Source organism: Macaca thibetana, chromosome X (genome assembly GCF_024542745.1).
Source record: "Macaca thibetana thibetana isolate TM-01 chromosome X, ASM2454274v1, whole genome shotgun sequence".
Taxonomy (NCBI): domain Eukaryota; kingdom Metazoa; phylum Chordata; class Mammalia; order Primates; family Cercopithecidae; genus Macaca; species Macaca thibetana.
The window spans coordinates 102780418-102805745 of record NC_065598.1 but is presented as its reverse complement, the minus strand read 5'-3'; the positions used below and the strand labels follow the sequence as shown (position 1 = coordinate 102805745).

At 36.7% G+C, this 25328-nt stretch overlaps 1 protein-coding gene across 1 annotated transcript in view; it reads left to right on the top strand.

The window, feature by feature from the left end:
- Nucleotides 1-25328, top strand: part of NUP62CL (nucleoporin 62 C-terminal like) — a 105384-nt gene that overhangs the window by 70371 nt on the left and 9685 nt on the right. The window contains exons 5-8 of the mRNA XM_050777308.1: nt 3911-4061; nt 4654-4703; nt 4849-4983; nt 10132-10198. Of these exons, the coding sequence (XP_050633265.1) occupies nt 3911-4061; nt 4654-4703; nt 4849-4983; nt 10132-10156 (361 nt within the window). The 3' untranslated portion in view covers nt 10157-10198. The remainder of the gene's footprint in view (nt 1-3910; nt 4062-4653; nt 4704-4848; nt 4984-10131; nt 10199-25328) is intronic.

Below are 25328 nucleotides of genomic sequence, written 5' to 3'. Positions count from 1 at the left end.
TAGAAGTGTGTTGTTTAATTTCCAAGTGTTTGGAGATTTTCTTGTTGTTTTTTCTGTATTTATCGCTACTTTGATCCCATTGTGGTATTAGAATATGCTTTGTATGATTTTAGTTCTTTTATATTTATTTAGGTTTGTTTTGTGGGTGAGTATACAGTCTGTCTTGATGAATGTTCCATGGACATTTGAAAATTGTGTTTTCTGCTGTAGGGTGGAATGTTCTATATATGTAAATTAGATTCTGTTGCTTCACTGTAATTTCAGATTCTGTATTATTGGAGTCTTTCTGTCTAGTAGTTCTTTCAGTTGTGGAGAGTGGCTTTTTGAAATCTCCGCCTTTAATTGTGGACTTCTCTATTTCTCCATTTAGCTCTATCAGTTTTTATTTCATGTATTTTGAGGCTTTCTTGTTTGGTCGCCTACACATGTAGGATTGTTAGCCTTCCTGATGCCTTGATTCCTTTATCACTATGTAATGTCTCTCTTTGGTTCTAGTAATTTTCTTTGCTCTGTAGTCCACTTTATTTGATATTAATATAGCCATTTCTTTTTAAAAAATGAAGCTTGCATTCTTTCCATTCTTTTACTTTCAAACTGTGTATTAATATATCCTTGTATTTGAAGTGAATTTCTTATAAACAGTATATTGTTGGATCATTTTTTATTCACTCTTCCAGTCTCTGTATTTTATTGGTATGCTTAGCACATTTATATTTAAGGTAACTATTCATATGTTAGAGCTTAAATCTGCCATTTTATTTGTTGCTTCTGATTTTTGTTCTTCTCTTTCCTTTTTTTACTCTGCCGTCGGTTGTTTGAATATTTTTGGGGGGTTTCATCTTGTTCTGTTAATAGTGTTTTTAAGTACATTATTTTGTATAGTTTTATTACTGGTTGCTCTAGGTATTCCAGATACATGCATTACTTACAACAGTGTAGTCATACCACTACACTGTGTGGGTGAAATATAGAAACCTTAATTTCATTTAATTCCTTTTACCCTTCTTAGCTTTTAAGTATGGTTGTCTCAGCCATTTCTTCTGTGTACATTGAATATCACATCACATGGGGTTATAATTTTTAGTTCAGCCATCAAATGATTTAAGAAACGAGAAGTAGAATAGTATATTTACCCTTGTCTATACCAATTTTGATATTCCTTCCTTTATATCAGGGGTCCTCAACCCCTGGGTCAAAGACCAGTACTGATCTGTAGCATGTTAGGAACCGGACCACACAACAAGAGGCGAGCAGCAGGTGAGCATGCATTAATTACTGCCTGAGCTCCACCTCCTGTCAGATCAGACATTAGATTCTCATAGGAGCGTGAACCCTATAGTAAACTGCACATGCAAGGGATCTAGGTTGTACACTCCTGATGAGAATCTAACGCCTGATGATCCTCCTGCAGGCCCCTCCCACCGTCTGTGGAAAAAGTGTCTTCCACAAAACCAGTTCCTGGTGCCTAAAAGGTTGGGGATCGCTGCTTTATATGATGTTCCAAGTCTTCTGTTTTCATTTCCTTTCTGTTTAATCTTCAAGGGTAGGTTTGCTAGCAACAAATTATCTTGATTTGACTTTGTGTGAGAATATCTTTATCTCCCCCTTCATTTCTGAAGGACATTTTCACCAGATACAGAAGTCATTGTTGACACTTTTTTTTCATTCAGTGCTTGGTTTTAGATGAGAAATCTACTGTCATCTAAACTGATATTCCTTTTTAAGTAATGCATTTTTTTCTTTCTGGTTGCTTTCAAGATTTTTTTTCTTTGTCTTTAGTTTTCAGAAGTTTAATTATTTTGTGTCTTAGTGTGGATTTGAGTTATTCTGTTTGGAGTTTGTCCAGCTTCTTGAATCTGTGGGTTTATATCTTTTGACAAACTTTGAGAGTTTTCAATCTTTTTTTTTTTTTTAATATGTTTTTCAGTCCCATTCTCTCTTTCCTCTCTTTCTGGAACTCTTATCATACAAATGTTACTTCTTTTATTATTGTCCTCCAAGTCCTTGAGACTTTTTTCATTTGTTTCTGCAAAGTTTTTCTTTGTTTTTCTGTAAATTCTATTTGTCTGTCATCAAGTTTTCTTCTTCTATCCTCTGTTGACTGCATTCTCTTATCAAACTCCTTAGGTGAGCTTGTTATTTCAGTTATTTTACATTTCAGTTCTATATCTTTCATTTGGTTGTTTTTCATAATTTCTATTTATTTGCTGAGATTTTCTATTTTTTCATTTGTTTTAAGAAAATTTGAAATGGCTTGTTTGAGCCTTTTTTTGATGGTTACTTTAAAATTCTTTTCAGATAATTCCAATATCTGATACCTCTCAGTGTTGGCATCTGTTGTCTTTTCTCTTTCAAGTAGTGGGTTTTCTGGGTTTTGATATGATGGGTAATTTTTAAAATTTTATCTTGGACATTCTGTCTATTATGTTAGGAAAGTCTAGGTCCTATTTTCATCTTTTTTTTTTTTCATCAAGCATCTCTTTATTGACATGTAGTACAAGGGATGGGTGTGTTTGTATGTTCAACTTCCCACTGGACCTTACCTACACCACTCCAGCAAAAGTGGAGCACTTATTCACACACTGTCTCAAGGCAGATGGGTGGTTTGGAAACTCTGCTTCCCGCTTAGCCTCATTGACTCATTGCTCATGAAAGGCGAACATTGCATGCTACCACTTTATTGCCAGTAAGTGGAGATGTAAGCTCAGTTCCCAGCTGGGCCCTGGAGCCCCCAGATCAAGGGGAAGTGGAGGACTGACTCACACTGCTTAGTTGCTGCAGGTGGAGGCAGAATTTAAGCTTCCTGTTGGCCCCACTGACACAAGGGGAGGGAAGAAGCATGATGTCAACTACTCTGTTTCATATCACTTCATTCAGCCTCCTTGGTTGGTATGAAGGCTTAGCTCTCTACTGGGCCCAGCTGACACAGGCTCATGGGAGAAGGGGGACAAAGTACTGACTAGGCATTCTTTGCCCTACCTCATTTAGTCTGGCTTTGCCAGTGGATGTGGAGGTCAAGCTTCTCATTGGGCATTGCTGACCCCATGGATGGTAGGAAGTGGGATCCCTACAGGTCCTAACTGGAATTACCTTGTTCAGTTGTAATGATGCTGGGTGGGTATAGAGATTCAGCTCCCCACTGGGTCTCTCTGACACCAGAGGCAAGAGGTGAAGCCTAATGGTGACTAAACCCTGCCTCTTCTGCCTCATTGAGCCTTGTTGCTACTGGGTAGGAATTTAGGTTCAACTTGTCATTGGATCCCACAGAAAGAACCCTGGTGGAGGAACTGGAATTGTGCCTGTGTCTTCCACTTAGGGAACTGATGATTACCTTCCCACTGAGCCCTGCTGACACTGCCACAGCAGAGGAATCAGCATTGACTGGCTCTGCTGGCCAAGGGATCAAAGATTAGCTAGTTACTGAGCCTTTTTTGATACCACTTGGCAGGGGAATCAGAGTTCTACATGGTTCTGCCCAGTGGGGAATGCCCACTCTCTTGTGGATACTACTCAGACAGGGAATGGGTCACTTTGACTAAGAGCTGGGGGAGAGAGAATCCTATCTCCTTAGCTACGCCTACCCAGAAAGGAGCTTCTGTCATGCTGAGCTGGGATGAGGGGAAGAGAAAGAGCAGATTATGGCACAGACTTTAGCTATTCTTGCTGTGATTTAGTAGGTTTCTTAATAAATCTTTATTTACTATATTCCTCTAGGATAATTTCAAGTGACTTTGAGGGGTTGTTTTTTTAAATCATCTTTACCAGTTATGTTTGTTTTCTTGGGGTGCAGGTACGGGAAACTCCTTACATGCTGTTTTCTTCTCAGAGTCCTCCTGAATTCATTTTTAAAATCTGATCACACTTTTTAAAGTATGATTATTGGATCATCCTGCATCCTTTTATGTTTTAGTGTAGTAGCAACTCCTGTGATGACATATGGTCACCTGGAGGGTCTTATAAATGAGTGGAACCTTGAGCTGGAAGATCAAGAGAAGTACTTTCTTCTCCAGGCCACTCAGGTCAATGCTTGGGACCGTACATTGATTGAGAATGGTGAGATGGTAAGAAGATGTTTTCATTAATCTACCTATATTGTGCAAGTATTTACAGATGAACATAAGAACATAGACCTGTGTTTTGTGGTTTTCTTTGTTGTTGTTGTTTTGTTTATGTTTTTGTTTTTTGAGACAGGGTCTTGCTGTATCACCTAGGCTGGAACACAGTGGTGCAATCACAGCTCACTGCAGCCTCAATCTCCCTGGCTCAAGCAATCCTCCTACCTCAGCCTCCTAAGTAGCTGGGACCACAGGGGCACACCAGCACCCCCAGCTAATGATGTGTGTGTTTTTTCAGTAGAGATAGGGTCTCACTGCATTGCCCAGTCTGATCTCAAACTCCTAGGCTCAAGTGATCTTCTTGCCTTAGCCTCGCAAAGTGCTGGGATTATAGGCATGAGCCACCATACCCAGCCCTGTGGTTAATTCTCTATTCCAATATTGGTGAGCAGTTCAAAATATATTCCTTAGGTAATAAGTACCCTGAATAAAAGGAAATCTTTCATATTTGAAGTGTATTTGAGAAAATTAATATTGCTCTAAAATTGTTATATAAATTCAAATACTTATATTGTTGTATTCATATTTCTCTTTATAGATTAGTATTTTACATGGAGAAGTGAACAAAGTGAAACTGGATCAGAAAAGGTAGAACCTTAGATTTCCTTGGTTGAAAGATTAAAGACCTATCTTTTTATTCAGTGTTTTTTTTCCCTCTGTAGTTTGTTAACTCTTTTCTTTTTGTCACTCCAAATTCCTTTCATCAGCCCTTTTATTAACTTACTTTATTCAGGTTGGAACAAGAATTGGATTTTATCCTGTCAGAGCAGCAGGAACTAGAATTTCTGTTGACTTATTTAGAGGAGGCTACGAGCAACCAGAGTGGACTTCATTATCTGCAGGATGCAGATGAGGAGCGTGTGAAGACGTAAGTAACTGGATAAAGATTGAAGAATGGGGCAGGACTTACATATTATGAGAGCATTCCAGGAACAGAGGGGAAAAGTCGAATTGGAAGGCAAAGAATACAAATCGGTAGAAAGGGACAAGCTTTTGTAGTTGACATTTATCAATTTGTTTGACTGTTTTCTGCTTATCTTTTCTGGATGCTTGTAAATGAGGAAATCATTCTGGCAGTTTTGTTTTATAGCATTTTGTTTATTGTTATTACTGTCAACCTTATGCATGTTCACTGTAAAGGTTTTGTATTTGTCAAATTTGTTCTTAAATTAGAAGTACAAATTTTATGTGTGTGGTGTCATGGTATTGTGGGATATTTGTGGTATCCTCTTTATGTTGATTCTGCTAAAACTAATGTTCATGCAATTGCTTTAGTGATAAATCATTTGCTATTTTAAAGGCAATTTGTTAATCTGGAGGCAAACTGTATAGCTTTCAAAAATGGAGTGATTTTGTCAGTGTATTAGGAGGGCTATATTTTATTTGTGAACTCTTCAGTCTTTACCTTCTGTCAGTACAGTGCCAATGTTTCCGAAGTAACTTTATTTCTCTGGAACTGAGGTTTGGTAGTCTGTCAATTTATTAAGTATTAGAATTTGTATGAATGAACAACATAATCTAGACTGAGACTAAATTGGACACATTTTATCAATAACTTATTATGAGTTAAGACTGGGCCTATTTTTAACATGCTTGCAAGTTAACTTTTTTGTAGGAGCATTAAATGTGGTAAGTACAACTAATCTGTATTAACCTAAACCAGTTTCTGCTTTTGTATTTCAACCTTTGTGAATTTTTCTTTTCTTTGTATTGCTTTCTATGCATTCTATCATTTTTTTTGAAACATATAGAGTTACATTTTTGGCCATAAGATCCTAACTATAGTTTGAAGAAATCTTCATGACATTAGTTCCTTTCCAGTTGCTCTTTTGTAGTCAGATATATATTCAAGATGAAGTCTTGCTCTGTCGCCCAGGCTGGAGTGCAGTGGCACGATCTCGGCTCACTGCAACCTCTGCCTCCTGGGTTCAAGCGATTCTTCTGCCTCAGCCTCCTGAGTAGCTGGGATTACAGGCACGTGCCACCACACCCAGCTAATTTTTGGTATTTTTAGTAGAGACGGGGTTTCACCATGTTGGCCAGGCTGGTCTCGAACTCCTGACTTCATAATCCACTCTCCTCGGCCTCCCAAAGTGCTGGGATTACAGGCATGAGCCACCACACCCGGCCCAGATTTATATTGTGATGAAATACTTACCAGAATCTTCAACAATCTAGGCAACCAATTCTATGGCATAAGTACTATGCCATAGAAAGGCAGTAGATAGTTGTTACCTACAAATCTAATTGACTCTTTAAATCTTTATACACATTAAGGTTGAAAAATCCTCTGGCCACTTTAATTCTTATAAACATATTTATTGACTGGGTCGTGTGTGTGCGCGCGCGCGCGCGCGCGCGCGCACCTGTGTGTAGTTTGTGTGGAAATCTTGAGAATTTTGGCAACTAGTGAACTTAGCAGATTTGTCTATCTTTGATTATCATGAAGCTCATTTCTCAAAACATCTTTTTTGCCTGATGGAGTATATTTATATGAGGTTTTATTTTGCAAATTTGTGTATTCAAGATCATTGAAGACATCTCAGCATTTATTGAATATTGCCAAACCCTAAATAACTTCTCTTTTGTATGTAAATGTCCTGTAGGTGTATTTTGACACCTTAAAGGATTCATTTGCTCTACAGATCCCCAGGGTATTCACCTGGAGGATAAATAGGTGATGATAAAAATGGCAAAGTAGATAAAAGCCTTCTCATTTGGAGTCTTTTTAGAATATGGTAATAATAAGTTCACAAATGCTGCATCCATGAAAATATATCAGTGGTCATAATTGAACTCCACTGAAAAGATAGGGGAATTAGGGCAAATCCAATTAGCAGTGTCATGTTTATATGTCAACAAGAATAGGTAGTGGAGAAAACACTTTTTGTTAATCCCTTTATTTTACTTGCCTTTTCAGTTACAGATTAGCAGAGCGTATAGATGCTCAGCTGAAACAAATGGCCCAAGATCTCAAGGATGGTGTTAATCACCTGAATACATTTGAAAGTTCTGCTGACACTACTGATCCGGTGTGTTTACTGCTTTGTGTACTTAGACAACCAAGATTTAGTATGAAATTAGCATTCAGCCAGGTATGGTGGCTCATGCCTAAAACCCGAGCACTTTGGGAGGCCGAGGCAAGAGAATTGCTTTAGGCCAAGAGTTTGAGACCAGCCTGGGCAACATAGTGAGACTCTGTCTCTATAAAAAATGAAAAAATCTATCTGGGCATTGGTGGTACACACCTACAGTCCTACTTACTCTGGAGGCTGAGGTGCTATGCTTGCACCACTGTGCTCTAGCCTGGGTGACAGAGTGAGATCCTGTCTCTAAAAAGAAATTAGCATTCTGTGGTTCCTTTAAGCTAGTCCCTTTCATCCATCTTCTATAGTGTTTCTTCTTGCCTCTAGAGATATGAAGCCCCTTGGGTGTGGTTAGTGGAGCAGGAAACATTTAGAGGCAGAAAAGGTTGTGAGCTTTTTGTGGTTATTCACAGGAAGGTGAAAATATTACTCTTCCCTAAGCTGTCATGGTTTTCTCCCTTATTCTTCACATAACTAAGTATGTACCTGTATTTATTTTTCTGTTCACTTATTAGCCAGTTCATTCTTCTTTTTACATATTTGTTTACATACTCATGTAAGTGTTAGTAGGTATGCTTGTGTCTGTTAAACACAACCAGGCAATCTTTAATTTATGATTAGATTGTATTTTAACATTTGTTAGGCTGACTGTTTGAGACTTTACATTTTTCTATAGAAACTTGGTGAAATATGGTTATTAGGTTTATACCTGCCCCCATAGAATACTACTTAGCTCATAATAAATGTATTGTATCAGTGGAATTACAGCTGAGGCTCCAGTTAGAGTTAAGGTGCTGTGAATTAATTTGGCAGTAAGAAAGAATTGGTTTTTTTTTTTTTTTTCTTTCTCTATACTCTGATCAGAGTTTATTTCCTGTACCTTTCCCTGTTGTCTCAGCAGCTAAATGGAGTCCTCGTTTTCCCATTCCACTCTGTGGCAGTAATAGTAAGAGGGATCTCCCATTGTGCTTTCTATCAGTTAAATATAATTAGGAGTGAGGCCAGGATCGGGTAGGTGAAGATGAATGACATATATATAAGTGGTGATTATTCTTTAGTAAGCTCTTTGTTCAATTATATACAGACAGTTCTTTATCTACATACACATTACCATTTTTTAATTATAAAGATACAGTGTGTTATAGCTGAGAAAGTATTAGAATTTTAAGTCGTTTAATCTCTCTGGGTCTTGGCTCCTTCTTTTGCAAAATGTCAAGGATAGACTAAATGATCCTAAGTCCCTTCCGGCTATAAAAATTATGCCATTCTCTACTTTGGGTGAATCTAAAGTTGAACAAAGACAAATATAAATTAGTCTGAAATTATTCATGACACCATGTCCCTGTGTTCACACAGATGATTAAGAGTTTACAAAATACAGATTTTCTCTTAATGAAATATTAGATTACCATTGTAATTCCAAAATTGAAAATTGTTTTGTTGTAATAGAATTTTGATGCATAGGTAAATATATGCAGATTTAGACACTCAGCAGAGCTGATTTCTAGTTTCTCCATGTTGAATTAATATAAGTGGAGTGTTCTCAAACAAGTAAGTAAAAGGAGATTATAATTCTGTCTTTGTCCATTTTCTCTACTTCGCCCTGGATTGTTTTGTTTTAGTTTAGTAGTGGGTAGTAAATGGTTTGAGTCTTTTTGTTTTCCTGGCAGGGGTGATTGGGATGTTTAAGATGAGTCAATTAAAGGGTAATTGCTGTTTGATTGCAGAATAAAAGAAGAAAGAGATCACTGAGAGCCTTTTTGCAGATAGCATAAATCCTTGGACAAGAAACGGGAAAAACATTTTCTGAACAATAATATTCCTGTAGATAATTTATTGTAACCAGATTAACAAAGCTTTATTACTCTGGGTCACATACTAGGGAAGAAAAATAGGAGCTATGTGTTCCAGTATTCACGGTGATGAGATTTATCTTTTTTATTCCCCCCTTTTTTGTGAGCGGCAATGGGAAAGACCACCTAATGTCTAAAAGTTTTATTAAGTTCATATTATGCACTGTGTTATTCAGTCACATTTTCTTACAAAATCCATAAGGAAAATTAAGTCATCTATATTACCAGTACCCTGATAATATACTGGTGTATTTCTTTCTAGTCTTTTTTGCTATGCTGCTAAAAATACTTCTTTTGTTTTAAAGAGTACTGAAAACTAAATAACTTTTTGTATTCTGTCTTCACTTAACATTCTTTCATGGTCTTTGCCCAAGATTTTAACCATTCTTTGAAAACATAAGTTTTAATGGTACTACAGTGTTTCATCAGGGTTGACTTTGCCATAATATACTTAATCATTTTTTGCTTGGTAGAGATATTATTTCCAATCTTTAGCCAATATAAAATAGTCCAGTAATCACCACTTACATTTAGATTTGATTATCTACTCTGGATAGGCTCCTGGAAATAGAATATACTGACTGAGTCAAAAGGTATGAATATTTTAAAGCTTTTGATATGTATCATAAAAATTTACATTTTGAAAGGTTGGGTCAATTTATATTACTATTGGCTATATATGAATGTACCTATTTTTCCCACGCACTCGATAACTGAGTATGACCATTTTTTAAAAATTGCTGATTTGGTTGACAGCTGGTGCTATTTTTAATTTTTTATGTGAATTCATTGTCTTGTGAAATGTGTCTTAATGTTCATTATACTGTGGTAGTCAGTTTCTTATTAAATTATAGGTATCCAATTCCTGATATTTACAAATAATTAATTTGAACCAATATATAAAGATAATGAACATTGCAAATATGAATTAGCAAAAAAAACACTGAATTAGTAATTCTCAGTCCATTTCTTACCAGAAGAAATTAAAAGTCACTTCCTAATGTCAATTTCTTATGTTTATTTTTTATTTACCACCTCAGAATAATCATAATCTAAAAGTCTTATATGTGTTTTCAGCTCCACCAGATCTGCAGAATTCTGAATGCCCATATGGAGTCTCTGCAGTGGATTGATCGGAATTCAGGTGGGAGTTTGCTTGTATGCCACTCTGTGTATTTATTGCAAGTAGAAAATGTGATACATGTCAGTTGTATGCTCCATGATCAAACTCATATAAAAGCTGTTGTATGGGTGTTGCTTAACTCACAGTATGTGTATTTTAGTTCTGAAAAACTGTAATTCCTTATTTTTTTAAATGAAATACACATAGGATAAACTAGAAATTAATGAAAATAGAGGATGGATAGCAATGGGGCACATAGAGTTGGGATAGAAGCAAGACTTCTATTAATATGCCTTTTTATACAGTTTTGACTTGGGGACCATATAAATGTTTTACATACCAAAAAATTAGAATTAAGTAAAAAATAATGGGAAGGAAGACAAATACTAAAATTGAATACATACTGAAACTAAACAAACCTACATAACTAATTTATAACGATCACCCAGTTCAGATAACTTTTGAACATAGTGTTCTTGATGATGCATCCTTCTAGGATGTCATCTTAAGGATATAAGGAACCTCAAGGAAATTTTAAACTTTCTCTTAATAGGTTTATTATTAGTTTCAGAATGATAATACCAGTATTACTACCATTTCACATATATTGAGAAATCAAGCAAAGCATATTAGTGATAATAGAAGTCAAGATTTTCATTGAAAGTCACAGAGATAAAAGTTATTTTTCCTCTTCTTTTGTATTTGCATTATAAATTTGAATGTAAGATATCAGTAATTAATTCCTGTTCCTTTGTTCTATACACAGAAATGGCCTAGAAGCAATGACAGACATACCCCAGTGGCAATGAGCACACCTAGAAGCTAGATCTTGGTTTCTAAATGCCATTCTCACTGAAAGGAACCAAGTCTTCTTGGGGAACTGTCTAATCTCATGCCTCAGGCTGGGAAAGTACAGAGTGAGCTTGGGACTTCTTGTGCAAGAAAGCAATCATTGTTAAGTGACTAATAAGGTTATATCAGGCCACAAGATTGTGCTTGAAGGGACTCCCACTGGCCACATTAAGATGGTTTGAACATCAAAAAGAATAGTAATAGTAACAGATTATAATAGATTGAGGGAAAATAAAATCTCATGAATCTATAATGATACTCCAAAAAACAAAGGAAGTACAGGAGAAAGTCTACAGAAGCATGCCAGCAAATTATTAAAAGGAATGATAAAATTAGAAAACTACCATTAATAAAACTTTAAACAGAACACTTTCATTAAGCTCACCCTCATCTTGACACCCAGCCTCATTCGTAAAATGTTCAAACTGTCATTTCTTGGCAGAAAAATATGATAGCAGAAAATGGACCAAATACAGTCTGTAAGTTGCTGAGTTAATTTTTTCAAAACAGCTTTATTGAGGCATAATTTACATACCATAAAGTTCACCCATTTTAATTGTACAATTCAATGAGGAAAAGAGCCATTTTGCAACCCCAGCACGATAGTTGATTCAGGCAAGGATCATCCATGAATGCTAAAACCATTGAGTTTAAGATTGTTGGAGAACAGGATATTTATGTGGTCTCAAAAATATCACTCCGTAGATTACTGAAAAATTACGAAGGACAAAATGTGCCTTTACAACAGCTACCTAACATGTACCACTTTAATGAAGTGATCAAACTTAGCCTCTCCAATAGTAGGATAACTTGACTTTATGTGCCCCTTGATCTGACATGATAAGAAGTATACAATATCATTTATGTAGTAGTCTTATCAAAAATGTTTAAGTTGAATCTAATCATAAGAAAATAATCAGATATTCCACGTGTGAGACATTCTGAAAGATGATGTAATATTCTTACCCAAAATGTTTAACTTGAATCTAATCTCTAGAAAATAATCAGACAAATTCTATGTGTGAGACATTCTGAAAGATAATTGGCTTAGATTCTTCAAAAAGTTTGTTATGAGAAAAAAAATTTGAAACAAACAAAAATAAGTGGATAGTCTTAGATTAAAAGAAGCATAACATTCAAGTCTGCCTTGTTAACCTTGATTAGGTACTGATCAAAACTAAAAAGATATTGTTTAGAATATTGGGGGATTGAATATGGACTGTATATTAAATGATATTAAGGAATTGTTTATTTTACTAGATGTGATAGTTATTATGATTATGTAGGAAAATATCCTTATTCTTAGAAGATTCAGGCTATGTTATTTAGAGAATTCTCATGTCTGTAGTTTACTTTCAGCAAAAATTTGCCAAGAGAAAGATTTAGCAATTTGTGGCAAAATGTTAACAGTGGGTTAATCTAGGTAAAAGGCATTCATGTGTGTGTTTTTTACTATTCTCTCAACTTCCCTATGGACTTAAAAATTGGGGGGAGAAATCATTTTTATAGACTTTGCTTAAATATGGAATATAATGAAGCCTAAGGAATTAAGACAAATAGGAGCTGATTAACCAGAGTTACTACTTTTAAAGACGTGGCCTTAAAATAATACAAATTTTATTATTTGGCATTCTAGATTTTTCATTTTCTGCATTAATAGAGGTCATCAACCATGAACTTCTTCAGCTTCTTTACCTTTCAGACATACCTATATCATCATTCATCTTTACTTCCTTCTCTCCTGTGTTAAGGAAAAAATATTCTATCCATTTTGAAACTGTTTTGAATTATCAGAGGGAGGTTAAATTCTATATCACTTTAATATTTTTAAAAACTACCTGATGGGGAGAGGTTTCTAAGTCAGATAGATATGGGTTCAAGTCAAGGCATTACCACTTAATTATTGTGTGACCTTAATTGTTACTTAATCTCTCTGAGTCTGTATCTTCATTTTTAAAATGAGGGATAATATGTACCTGTTAGGGGTTCTGTAAGGATTAAAAGAAGCAATGTCAGTAAATGGTAGTGGCAGAACTGGTTACTGATTCAGAATTTACTATGTTTATGAGGTCAGGTAAGAGAAAAGAAGGGTCATGTGATTCAAAAGGTAGCTATTAAATTGAATCTAGAGAAGGCAGTTCCAGGTAGATTATCACCAAAAACCAGTTACCTAGACTTACCTAGGCAAGTTATAAGAACTGCTGAGATGTGAGAGTGTCAGTAACTAGAAAACACTGAGGAATGAGATTAAACAATGCTTGGCTTAGTTGTCTTCCTGTCGCATGTTTTTCTACAGTGATCAGTGCTTCTTGGGTAGAGTTGAGGAAGGTGTTCAAAAGTAATTTGGGCTGTAGAGAAAAATTATAGTGATTTTTTTCTCTTGGCAGGGATTCTCTTTATCATAAATGAAATCTCAAGGCTTTCAGCCGGTGTTTCCTTAATAAAATTAAGATTGTTAGCATTGAAAGGGACTTACTTTACTTAAATGGAGAAACTGTGGCTCAGAGAGGTTGAATGACTTCTTTAAGAACACACAGCTAATTAATGGTAGAGCTAGGACCAGGATCCAGACTTCCTTATTATCAGAATGGTGTTCTTTCTTCTGGTATGCTCTTAAAACAACTGTAAGGTAGGACCACTGAATATAAAAACAAATCTTAGTCATGTACCTAATAGTAGAGGACAAAGATTATCAAAGTATGATAGTACTTTGGATAGGATATAAGTTCTAGGTATCTGGGGAAAGTTCTAAGTCAACACAGGATAAAAAGAGAAAAACAATGAAGAGTAATGATTACTTGGAGTTACTTTTTTGCTAAAAATTCATTTGAGCTGGAGAGGCGATGAGATTTCATATTGGTTCTCAACTGAGACAAAGGAGGCCATGATAAAGAATGAGAAAAGAAGCCTGGTATTTCTTGACTCTGTGGGCTCCTTTTTGCCATTCTCACCCAAGAAGCCTTTCTTTTTCATATCAGGAAATGACAAGATGAAGAAATTGAGAGTGGCAGGGTTTAATTATGCTGTCTTAACAGAGGTTGTTTTTTGTTATTTTATTTTGTTTTTTAGTAGTTAATTGGATCATTTATGCTAAAATGATCTGTGGACTGAAAAGTTTTAAGAGTAAGCTCAATGAATCCATTTATTCCTACTCAAATAATAGTTATAGAAAAAATAATAGATGTGTTATTTTAACAATACAAATATTATAGTTTTTTACTAAAGAGAAATCTTCAACTTGTATATAGTCAAATCTTTATTTTAAAAGAATTCTGGGAAATGTTTTGATAATTTAATATCTTTAATTTTAATACACATTTTTTCCATCATAAAACATGACAACTGTTGCACTAAGAGGATCACATATTTAACTAAAAAGTTGGCTCTTTAAAAGTGGTTTGGAGGCTGGGCACTGTCTCTCATGTCTGCAATCCCAGCACTTCAGCGATCCCAGGATGGATCGCTTAAGCCCAGGGATTCGAAACCAGCCTGGGCAACAAAGTGAGACCTCATCTCTTAAAAGAAAAAAATAGCTGGGTGTGGTAGCACACACCTGCAGTTCCAGCTACTTGGGAGACTGAGGTAGGAGGTTTGAGCTTGGGAGTTTGATGCTTCAGTGAGCCATGATTGCATCACTACACCCCAGCCTCAGTGACAGTGAGACTGTGTTTAAAAGAAAACGTGGTTTGGAAATGAAACATTGCACTTTAAATATGTTAAAATATTACATAAAAATCCAGTCAACTTTTCAATATCCATGAATAAGTTACAGAGAACCAGGCCCCTTTCTTTCTCTAACTTATATGATGGGTTAGATAAGTGATGGGACTCAACTAGAAAGGTGTCAAAGTACTAGATAATTGAATTAAGGAGTGTCTGAACATGTGTAGGCAATGATCAATTTTTACATTTGATATTTCCCTCCTTTGTTTAACATTAACTATGCCTTTTTTTCTCCCGATCAGTCTAGATAATTGGGAGTTAGTAGTACTATAGTCGAATACCAGTTTCCCCTCTTGTTATTCTCTTTGTAAAAATTTTCAACATTATTTTGAGGTTGACTTGATGGCAATGCTGCAGTCACACATCTGTCTTCTGAGTTGGTAGTCACTGAAACTGCAGCAACTCCAGTTCTTCTGGGACCACTTATGACAGAATTGGCAATCCATCTGAGCCAATTTGTTACTAGTTTTAAGTATATGGTGCTACTTCTCTTAGAGAGGCGACATGGGGTGAGGGATAGGCATTTTCTGTTTCTTCATATACCAAACCATAATCATGTCTGGTAATATTTATCAAACACCCCAATAAAGGAGTGGGCAATGGAAAAATCTTATACTTGTAATTATTTGAAAGTTCACTGAGTATTTTCATGGCATTTTACTTCTTTCATAAAGTATCCCAAAGCTTCAAGATGAAAATATATTTCATCCATAATTATTGCAGTCTCTTAAGGAATAGAACTGCATAATTATTTAATAGCTGCTCACAACATTTAGGCTGCTGTTCAGGGCAGAGTTACTCCTTACTATAAGCACCATAAGGGATTTTGTAATATTTCCAAAATACAGTCCCATTAGTATGAAGCCGAATGGCTATGAACACCTTATTTTTTTTTTATGTAAAACATTCTTAGTTGTCTCTCATGATTTGACTAACTCTTGCAAAAAATGTCATAGGATCATTTTAGAGAAGCAGTTTTGTGTGGTATATCATAATCATACTTTATATTTATCCACTGTTAATATTTATTGTCTGAGGGTATTGTTTTAAATTAGATTTTTTGGAGTTGGATTTTTTTAAGAAGCTTTGGTCCAGACAAGGAAGATTTTTAAAAAATACATATGTATGTATTTTTTGAGACAGGGCCTCACTCTGTCACCCAGGCTGGAGTGCAGTGGCATGATCTTGGCTCACTGCAACCTCTGCCTTCTGGTTCAAGTAATTCTCCTGCCTCACAGCCTCCCAAGTATCTGGGACTAGAGGCATGCACCACCATGCCCAGCTAATTTTTGTATTTTTTGGTAGAGACAGAGTTTCATGGTGTTGGCCAGGCTGGTCTTGAACTCTTGGCTTCAAGTGATTCACCACCTCAGCCTCCCAAAGTGAGGCTTACAGGCATGAGCCTCCACACCCGGCCTAAAAATATTTTTATTAATTACTTTCATCCCTCTCATATCTGAAGAGTGTCAGATGCTGAGATGCCAAAAGATGCCTCTGATTTCCAATTAAAGTGCCTTCTTCCTGTTTTGTCTTCTAGAATAGAATCTGATTTACTGAGCAAGGTTGTTTCATTTACTTCGTCTTTTTCTTTAATTCTTTGGGAAATCTTGGTGGCATTGGTTGATTGGTGAGGTCATCTCTTGCGTTCTTGAGTATAGTGTTCCACTTCACATACTTGAAAAGCGAATGCCCTTGTTCTGCCAGAGATGTGGTAGCAACACAAAGACATCTCTGTTTGTGAGGTTCACTTTTAGCATCTCTTAACCTCAACAGAGACACCTGGTTGTTCCCAGCGGAGTTAATTGAAAGGTATTTTATGTCTTTCCACTGTTTATTAGCCACTTGCTCATCTTTGTTCCCCTTTACAGACAAAACAGATTTGTTGTCACACCTTTGTCTCTTGATTCTAAAGAACTTCTTGTAGGTTTGATTAAGGTACTAAAATGAGAATTGAGCAAGTATTCAGCTCCTGTTAGGAAAGCGCATGTATGTGATGGTTAACATTCTCAGACCTCCACTTCCCAAACTTCCTTTTCTATATGTAAATCCAGATTTGAAATACACTCAATACATCTGCAAAATTAGATTTCTCACTAATCTACTTATGTACATTTTGTGCCCAAGTGAATTTCCTCAAGCTGGAGAGACTCCCCAGATGAAATATGTAACATAATTTAAATCACTTCCAAATAGCAGAATTTATATTGTTTGTGAGAAGGACGGATTTTTCTCCAAAGCAATTTTCTTTCTGTTACTGGCCAAAAAACAAACACAGTACACTGGAGTCTTACTCTAATGCTTTTTTGGGGCCCATGCTCAATGGCCACCTCATGGATAAGATAAACTGATGTTATTTCACCAATTAAACTTTGCCAGATGGGATTGAGATAGGCCAGCCGCGTTCTGAGCACTTCAGTGTTTGAAGGGACAACAAATAGTATTTGCTGCGGTGCCAGTTATTAGCTCAGCATAATACTTTTTATTAAAAAATTTCACAGCATTTGGCAAACAGGTGCACTGTAACAGAAAAAGCACTATTATATGGGAATCTAAAGATACAGGTCATAGTAGAAATTCATTAGCTTTGGCCTTTGAGAGGTAACTTAACCTTCTTGAGTTTTTAATTCTTTGTTCCATCCCAGGGTATTGTGGGAATCAAATGGGGTAATATATATTGACATTTTGAAAACTGAAGGCTATATAATTGGAAGATGTTCTTTTAGATGCTAGTTGAAATGACATAGCAGTTGTGACTCTAAATACAAAGCATCTACTATATGCCAAGTCATTGTGTATCTCAGTGTAGGAGGTATAAATATTAATGGCACCTCTGCCTTGAACAGATACAAAGTGAGGGGGTAGGGGTATGGTAAAGGAAGAAGAACATAATATTCAGTTGATTTCCTAGAAAAGGTAGAATTTGAAATGAGACTTGAATAAGTAATAATTTCAACAGGATGACTGAATAAAGATCACTTAAGATATAATAATTCTACTACCTTTTTCTCCTCTGCCTCCATGAATTCGGGATGCTTTCACCATCTTTTCTTTCTACACTCTTTCTTGAAATCTATTTCTTTATTAATTTTGTGTGAAGGGCAGTGCTATACACAAGCAGAATGTCTTGTCACCACCTTAATCAGTGGCAAGACTAGTATGTGTATTCTCATGGCAGAAATGGAGCTTTGTACATCTCTGTAAATACTCTTTTTCCCATCAGATATACTTAGCACTAAGAATTCAGGTACATTTATTCTGAGTGTAACTTTGATTTTAATAAACTGGGTATCTTAAAAGTAGCTATGAATAGTGAGAGGACAGTATTCTCTCTCTTTCATCCTCTTCTCTCTTCCCTCTCCCTGTGTCCTTCCCTTCCTCCGTTTCTGAATGAGAAATAAACCTTAATTATGGCAAGCCCCTAAGATTTCAAGGTTGCTTTTAAACAGCCTAACTAACAACCTAACTAACATAGAAGGTAGATTCGACAATAACTGAAACCTTAGAATGTGGCACTGGCTTAGAAGGCAGGCAACAATGAGGAAACATACGGTGAAGGCTGAAAAGACGGCCAGCCATATTAAGCAGTTAGAACAGATTTGGTAAAACTGTTGCCTAACATAAATTGGGGGTCATATTATATGGCTACTGAGCTGGCAGTTGTAGGAAAAGAGGCTGGGAATCAAAACTTATTTATGTGTGTTGGTCTTTTTTTAAATTGAAATTTCTATTGAGGTAGTTGCAGAATAATATAGAAGTCATGTTAATTCCTTACCTAGTTTTCCTCAGAGGCAACATCTTGCAAAACTGTAGTACAGTATTACAACTAGGATATTCACATTGATAAAATCTAATCTACTTCAGATTTTCCCAGTTTTACTTGTGTATGTGTGTATTTAGTTCTGTAAAGTTTTATCACATGTAGATTTGTATATCTACGACCATAGTCAAGATACAGAACAATTTCATACCACATTTCCTCATGTTCCCCCTTTTATCACAACATTCACCTTCCCTCCCTTCTGCCAAATTCCCTTACCCACCCCTCTACCCGCATTTCCTAATTAACTCCTTGGCAACCACAAATCTATTTTCTATTTCTAAAATTTTATCATTTCAAAATATATAAATAGAGTCATACAGTATGTAACCTTTTGGGATTGACTTTTTTCCCCTCACCATAATTCTCCAAAGATTCACTGAATTTCTGTGTGTATCAATAGTTTGCTTCTTTCTATTGCTGAGTAATATTCCATGGTATGGGTATACTGCAGTTGGTTTAACCATTCACCTGTTGCAGGACATCTGGGCTGTTTCCAGTTTTAGGACATTATGAATAAAACTGCTGTTGAACGTTTATGTACAGGTTCTTTTGTGAACATGAGTTTTCATTTCTCTGGGATAGATGTCCAGGAATACAATAGCTGGATCATATGGTAGTTGCGGATTTAGAAACTGCCACATTCTTTTCCAGAGTGGCTATACCATTTTACATGTCCCCCAGCAGTGTATGAGTGATCCAGTTTGTCTGTGTCCTCATCAGAATTTATTATTTTCGCTATTTTTCATTTTAGCTCTTTTAATGGAGGTGTAGTGATATCATGGCAGTTTTAAGTTGCATTTTCCTGATGAATGATGATGTTGAACCTTTTCCTGTACTTATTTCCCATCAGTATAAACTTTTCAATGAAATGCCTGTTTGTGTCCTCTGTCCATTTTCTAATCAAATTGTTTGTTTTTTACTGTTGCGTTTTGAGAATTCTTCATGTGTTCTGGATGCAAGTCTTTTGTCACATACGTGGTTTGCAAATATTTTCTCGTAGTCTGTAGCCTATCCATGTTCTTAGGAGAGTTGTTCACAGAACAAAGTTTTTAAATTTTGATGCAATTAATTTGATCAGTTTTATTTTATGGATTATGTTTCTGGTGTCCAGTCTAAGAACTTTTTGCCTAGCCCCATATCCCCAAGATTTTTTCCTGTATCTTTTTTCTACAAGTTTTATCATTTTACATTTAAAGCTGTGATCCATTTTGATTTAATTTTTGTATAAGATAGGAGGTTTAGGTTAAGATTTGTCTTCTTCTTCTTCATTTTCCTACAAATATCCACTTGTTCCAGTACCATTTTCGAAAAAAGTGTCCTTCCTCAATTGAATTGCTTTTGCGCCTTAAAAAAAAAAAACAAACCTGTTTGACATATTTGTGTGGGTCTTTTTCTGAGGTCTCTATACCATGGGTCTATGTGTCTTTCCCCCACTGCTTTCATTACTATAGCCAATACAGTAAGAAACCTTGGTATCTGGTAGAATGATTCTTCCCACTTTATTCTTCTCTGTCAAGATTGTTTTCGTTTCCATAAAAATTTCCCAGGATTTGATAGGAATTGCATTTAACCTATAGATCGATTTGGGAAGAATTAACATCTTTACTGTGTTGAACATATGTCCTAAAATTTATCTAGGTGTTCTTTGATTTCTTTCATGAGCATTTTGTAATTTTCATCACCCACATCACATACATGTTTTGGTTTTGTTAGATTTATACCTTAGTATTTTATTATTTTGTAGTTGATTATGAATGGTATTATGTTACACATGTTTTTGTTAGTGTAAAATCAACACACAACTTTTGTGTGTTGATTTTATATCTTTTGACATTGCTGAACTCACTTGTTAGTTCTAGGAGGGTTTTTTTTGTGCGGATTCCTTGGAATTTTCCTTATAGGCAGGTATGTCATCTGCAAATAGAGTATTATTTTTTCGTTTCCAATCTGTATGTCATTTATTTCTTTTTCTTGTCTTTTTGCACTGGCTAGAACTTCCAGTATACTATGTTGAGTAGCAGTGATAAGAGCAGACATCCTTGTCTTGTTCCTGATCTTTGTGGAAAGTCTTCAGTCTTTCACCTTAAGTATGATGTTATTTGTAGATTTTTTTTGTAGATGCCCTTTATCAAGTTGTAATTCCCCTCTGGGAGTTTTTGTTTGTTTGTTTGTTTGTTTTACCATGAACAAGTACTGGATTTCATCAAATTCCTTTTCTGCAGCAACTGACATAATCATGATTTTTCTTCTTTAACTCTTGATACAGTGGATTACGTTGAGATATATATATATATAGTTTTTTGTTTTGAGACAGAGTTTCACTCTTGTTGCCCAGGCTGGAGTGCAATGGCGCGATCTCGGCTCACTGCAACCTCCGCCTCCCAGGTTCAAGTGATTCTCCTGCCTCAGCCTCCCAAATAGCTAGGATTACAGACATGTGCCACCACACCCAGCTAATTTTGTATTTCTAGTAGAGACAGAGTTTCACCATGTTGGTCAGGCTGGTCTCGAACTCCTGACATCGGGTGATCCACCCGCTTCAGCCTCCCAAAGTGCTGGGATTATAGGCGTGAGCCACCATGCCCACCCTACATTGATATATTTTCAATCTTGAGTCAGCTTTACATATGTGGAATAAACTCTACTTGGTCAGGGTTTATAATTCCTTTTACACATTGTAGGATTTGGTTTGCTAGTATTTTGTTGAGGATTTTTAAATGTATGAGAGATTTTCAAGTGTTCATGATATGTATTGATTGGTAGTTTGGGGCATTTTTTGTTTTGTTTTCTTTTACTGTTTCTGCCAGGTTTTGGTAATAGTATAATACTGGCCTTATATTTTAGAAGGATTTGTGAAGAATTGGTATTAATTCTTCTTTAAGTGCTTGGTAGAATTTTCCAGTAAAATTATCTGGGCCTGGATATTTTGTTTTTGAGAGCTTTTGAATTACAAATGGAATTTCTTTAATGTTTCTAGGACTATTCAGATTATCTGTTTCATCTTGGTTGAGTTCTCATAGTTTGTAGTTTTTTAGGAATTGGTGCATTCCTGCTAAGTGGTTGACTTTACAAGTATAAATCTGTTGACAGGATTTCCTTTTTACCCTTTTTATGGCAGTAGGATCTGTAGTGATATACCCTGTTTCCTGGTTTTGGTGATTTGTGTTTTCTCTATTTTTTTCTGCCTTGTAGAGGTTTATTAATTTTATTGATTTTTTTTCAGAGTCAGCTTTTTGTCTCAATGTTTTTCTGTGATGTTTCTGTTTGCAATTTCATTGATAACAACTCTTTATTATTTTCTTCATTCTGCTTGCTTTGGGTTAATTTTGTTCTTTTTCTATTTTCTTAAGATAAGAACTTAGATTATTGATTTGCAAACTCTCCTTGGTTTTTAATAAGTGACTTATGGGTTGGAGGGTAGCATATACAGCATGGGTGTGTTAGACAAAGGGATGATTCACATCCCGGGTGGAGCAGAGCTGAACTGTGTAAGATTTCATCAGACTACTCAGAATGGTGCACAACTTAAAACTTATACATAGTTTATTTCTAGAATTTTTCATTTAACATTTTCTGACCACAGTTGACCACTGGTAACTGAAACCACGTAAAGTGAAACCATGCCTAAGGGAGGACTACTGCATTCTCCTTATTTATTTATTTATTTTTTGCCACTGTGCCCTGCTAAGGGCTCATTTTTAATCATAAACAATATTGCCTAATATTACAACTGACATTCCATTATTACCTTGCCTAGTAGGTTTCCAGAGAAACAGTGCTGAAAGCCAAACTTGAGGTCATTTCACCAGGAAGAAAGAAAAGGTTTTATTAACCCTTTACTCATAGCAGTCCAGGGTAATCTCACAGTATCAGGACCCAGTCTCCTGTATTGCTGCTCTGCTATTCATGGCTTCTATTTCCAAGGTTACTTTGAAGTCCAAGAATCCTGCTAGAGCTCTAGCTACCACATCCATGTTCCAGCAGGAACAGAAGATGAGCCCACCTGCTTCCTCTTAAGCCTTTAAGTTTAAGGAAACTTCCCAGAAGCACCACTAAGCACTTGTTTTTTTCTTTTTTCTTTTTTTTTCCCATCACTTAGCACTTCTTATTCCATGTCAATGTCAGAACTTTGTCATATGACCACATGTATCTGCAAGGAAAGCTAGGCACATTGCTAACCTGAATAAATTCTGGGATTCTGATACAAAGCAAAAAAGGGAGAATAGATAATTGGGTCAGGCAATTAGCATTCTCTCCTATACATACATATGGGGGGAACAATAAGCTTTTTATTAAAAGCTGAGACTAAAAAACCTCATATATATTAGCTGGGCATGGTGGCACGTGCCTGTAATCCCAGCTACTTGGGAGGCTGAGGCATGATAATCGCTTGAACCTGGGAGGCGGAGGCTGTGGTGAGCCAAGATTGTGTCACCGCACTCCAGACTGGGCACCAAGAGTGACAGACTATCAAAAAATAAAAAAAGTAAAAAGTCATATAGACATTGGGATGTAGATTATTGCTTGTAATCATCTGCTTATGATTTGAAAATGCTTTTTATCAAGGTAAGTCATTTTCCAATTAAATTTTTGGAAGAAAAAAATTATTTGGGTCAGGCATGATGGCTCACACCTGTAATTACAGCACCTTGTTGAGGCAGGAGGACCACTTGAGCTCACGAGTCCGACACCAGCCTGGGCAACAAGACAAAACCCCGTCTCTACAAAAAATACAAAAATAAGCTGGGCATGGTCGCACACGCCTGTAGTCCCAGCCACTAGGGAGGCTGAGGTGGGAGGATGGCTTAAGCCCAGGAGGCGGATGTTGCAGTGAGCCCAGACTGCACCACTGCAGTACAGCCTGGGCGACAGAGCCAGAGCTTGATTTTTTAAAAAATTATTCGCCCTAGAACATTAGCTCTCTAATCTGTTAAAATAGTTTTATCTCCATCAATTGTGAGATGTAATTAACATGAGGTATGTTTTAACTTACTGGTACTAGGTTAAACTATAGGAAATTGCTGTTTTTTGTAGTTGGAAACAATCAAATATTGGCAATTTTACACAGCTCAACCTGTAAAAAAGTATCAAAGGGTGTGAATAATTTACTTAAAAAATATAAACTAGCACAGATTTAGTTTACTGCCATAATAAAATGACTAATACAGCTGAATTTCAATAATCTTTCTCAAGTGGGAAAGGAGCAAAATTACATCTGGAATATTTGGAATTGTTCCTTTATCCTTAAGCACTTCAAAATTCTTTTTCTGTTCCTAGATAAAATACTTATTATAGTAGACTAAAAATAGGCCCCAAAGATTTCCATGCCCTAATCCCTAGTATTATGCCTGTGTATGTTAAATGACCTAGCAAAAGAGACTTTGCAGGTGGAATTAATGTTGTTTTGTTTTGTTCTGTTTTGTCTTTGAGATGGAGTCTAGCCAAGGCTGGAGTGCAGTGGCGCAATCTCGGCTTACTGCAACCTCCGCCTCCTGGGCTCAAGCAATTCTCCCACTCCAGCCCCCTGAGCAGCCGGCACCACAGGTGTGTGCCACTACACCTGGCTAATTTTTGTGTTTTTAGTAGAAACGGGGTTTCACCATGTTGGCCAGGCTGGTTTCAAACCTCTGACCTCGTGATCCACCCGCCTCGCCTCTGAAAGTGCCGGGATCACAGGCGTGAGCTACTGTGCCCAGCCAGAATTAATGTTATACACCTTCAGCAGGGTGCAGTGGTTCACGCCTGCAATCCCAGCACGTTGAGAGTCCAAGACAGGAGGATCACCAGAACCCAGGAGTTCAAGACCAGCCTGGGCAACATAATAAGACCCCATCTCTTAAAAAAAAAAATGTAAAAAAACAGCCAGGCATGGTGATGCGTGCCTGCAGTCCCACCCACTCAGGAGGCTGAGGCGGGAGGACTGCCCGAGGCTGGAATTTCAAGGCTGCAGTAAGCCGCGGTCATGCCACTGCACTCCAGCCTGGGCGACAGAGCGAGACCCTGTCCCAAAGGGAAAAAAAAAAGTTATCGACCTTAAAATAGGGAGATTATCCAAGTGGGCCCAGAGTAATGAAATAGACATTTAAAAGTGGAAATGGAAGACAGCAGGGTAGGTCAGAGAGAGGGGTGATGGAAGAAGTAACAGGAATGATTCAAAATGGGAGAGGGACTTCACCCACTATTGCAGGTTCTGAAGAAAAGGGGATCTGACCCTCAGCTAACAGACAGCAAGGAAAGGAGAATTTGATCCTTCAACTGCAAAGAACTGAATTCTACCAACAACTAAATAAACAAGGAAATGGATTTGCCCCCCACCCCAAAACCTCCGTAAAGGAATGCATTCCTGCCAGCACCTTGAATTTAGGACAGGTAAGACCCGTGTCACACTTTTCACCTACAAAACTATAAGACAATACATTTGTGTTAAGTCACTGAGTTCGTAGTAATTTGTAACAGCCTCAAAGGAAAATGTATATACTTACCTTAAGAAAACCTTAAATTTAAAGGACTCAGAAGGGTCCCTAAAGTCATTTACAAATATTTCATTTTACTTATTTTTTGAGACAGGGTCTCACTGTGTCACCCAGGTGAGAGTACAGAGGCGCAAACGCAGCTCACTGCAGCCTCGACTTCCCAGTCCCAGGCCATCCTCCCAGGTCAGCTGCCCAGTAGCTGGTACCACAGGCATATGACACTATGTCCAGCTAATTCTAAAAAAAATTTTGTAGAGACGGGGCCTCTCCACATTACCAACTG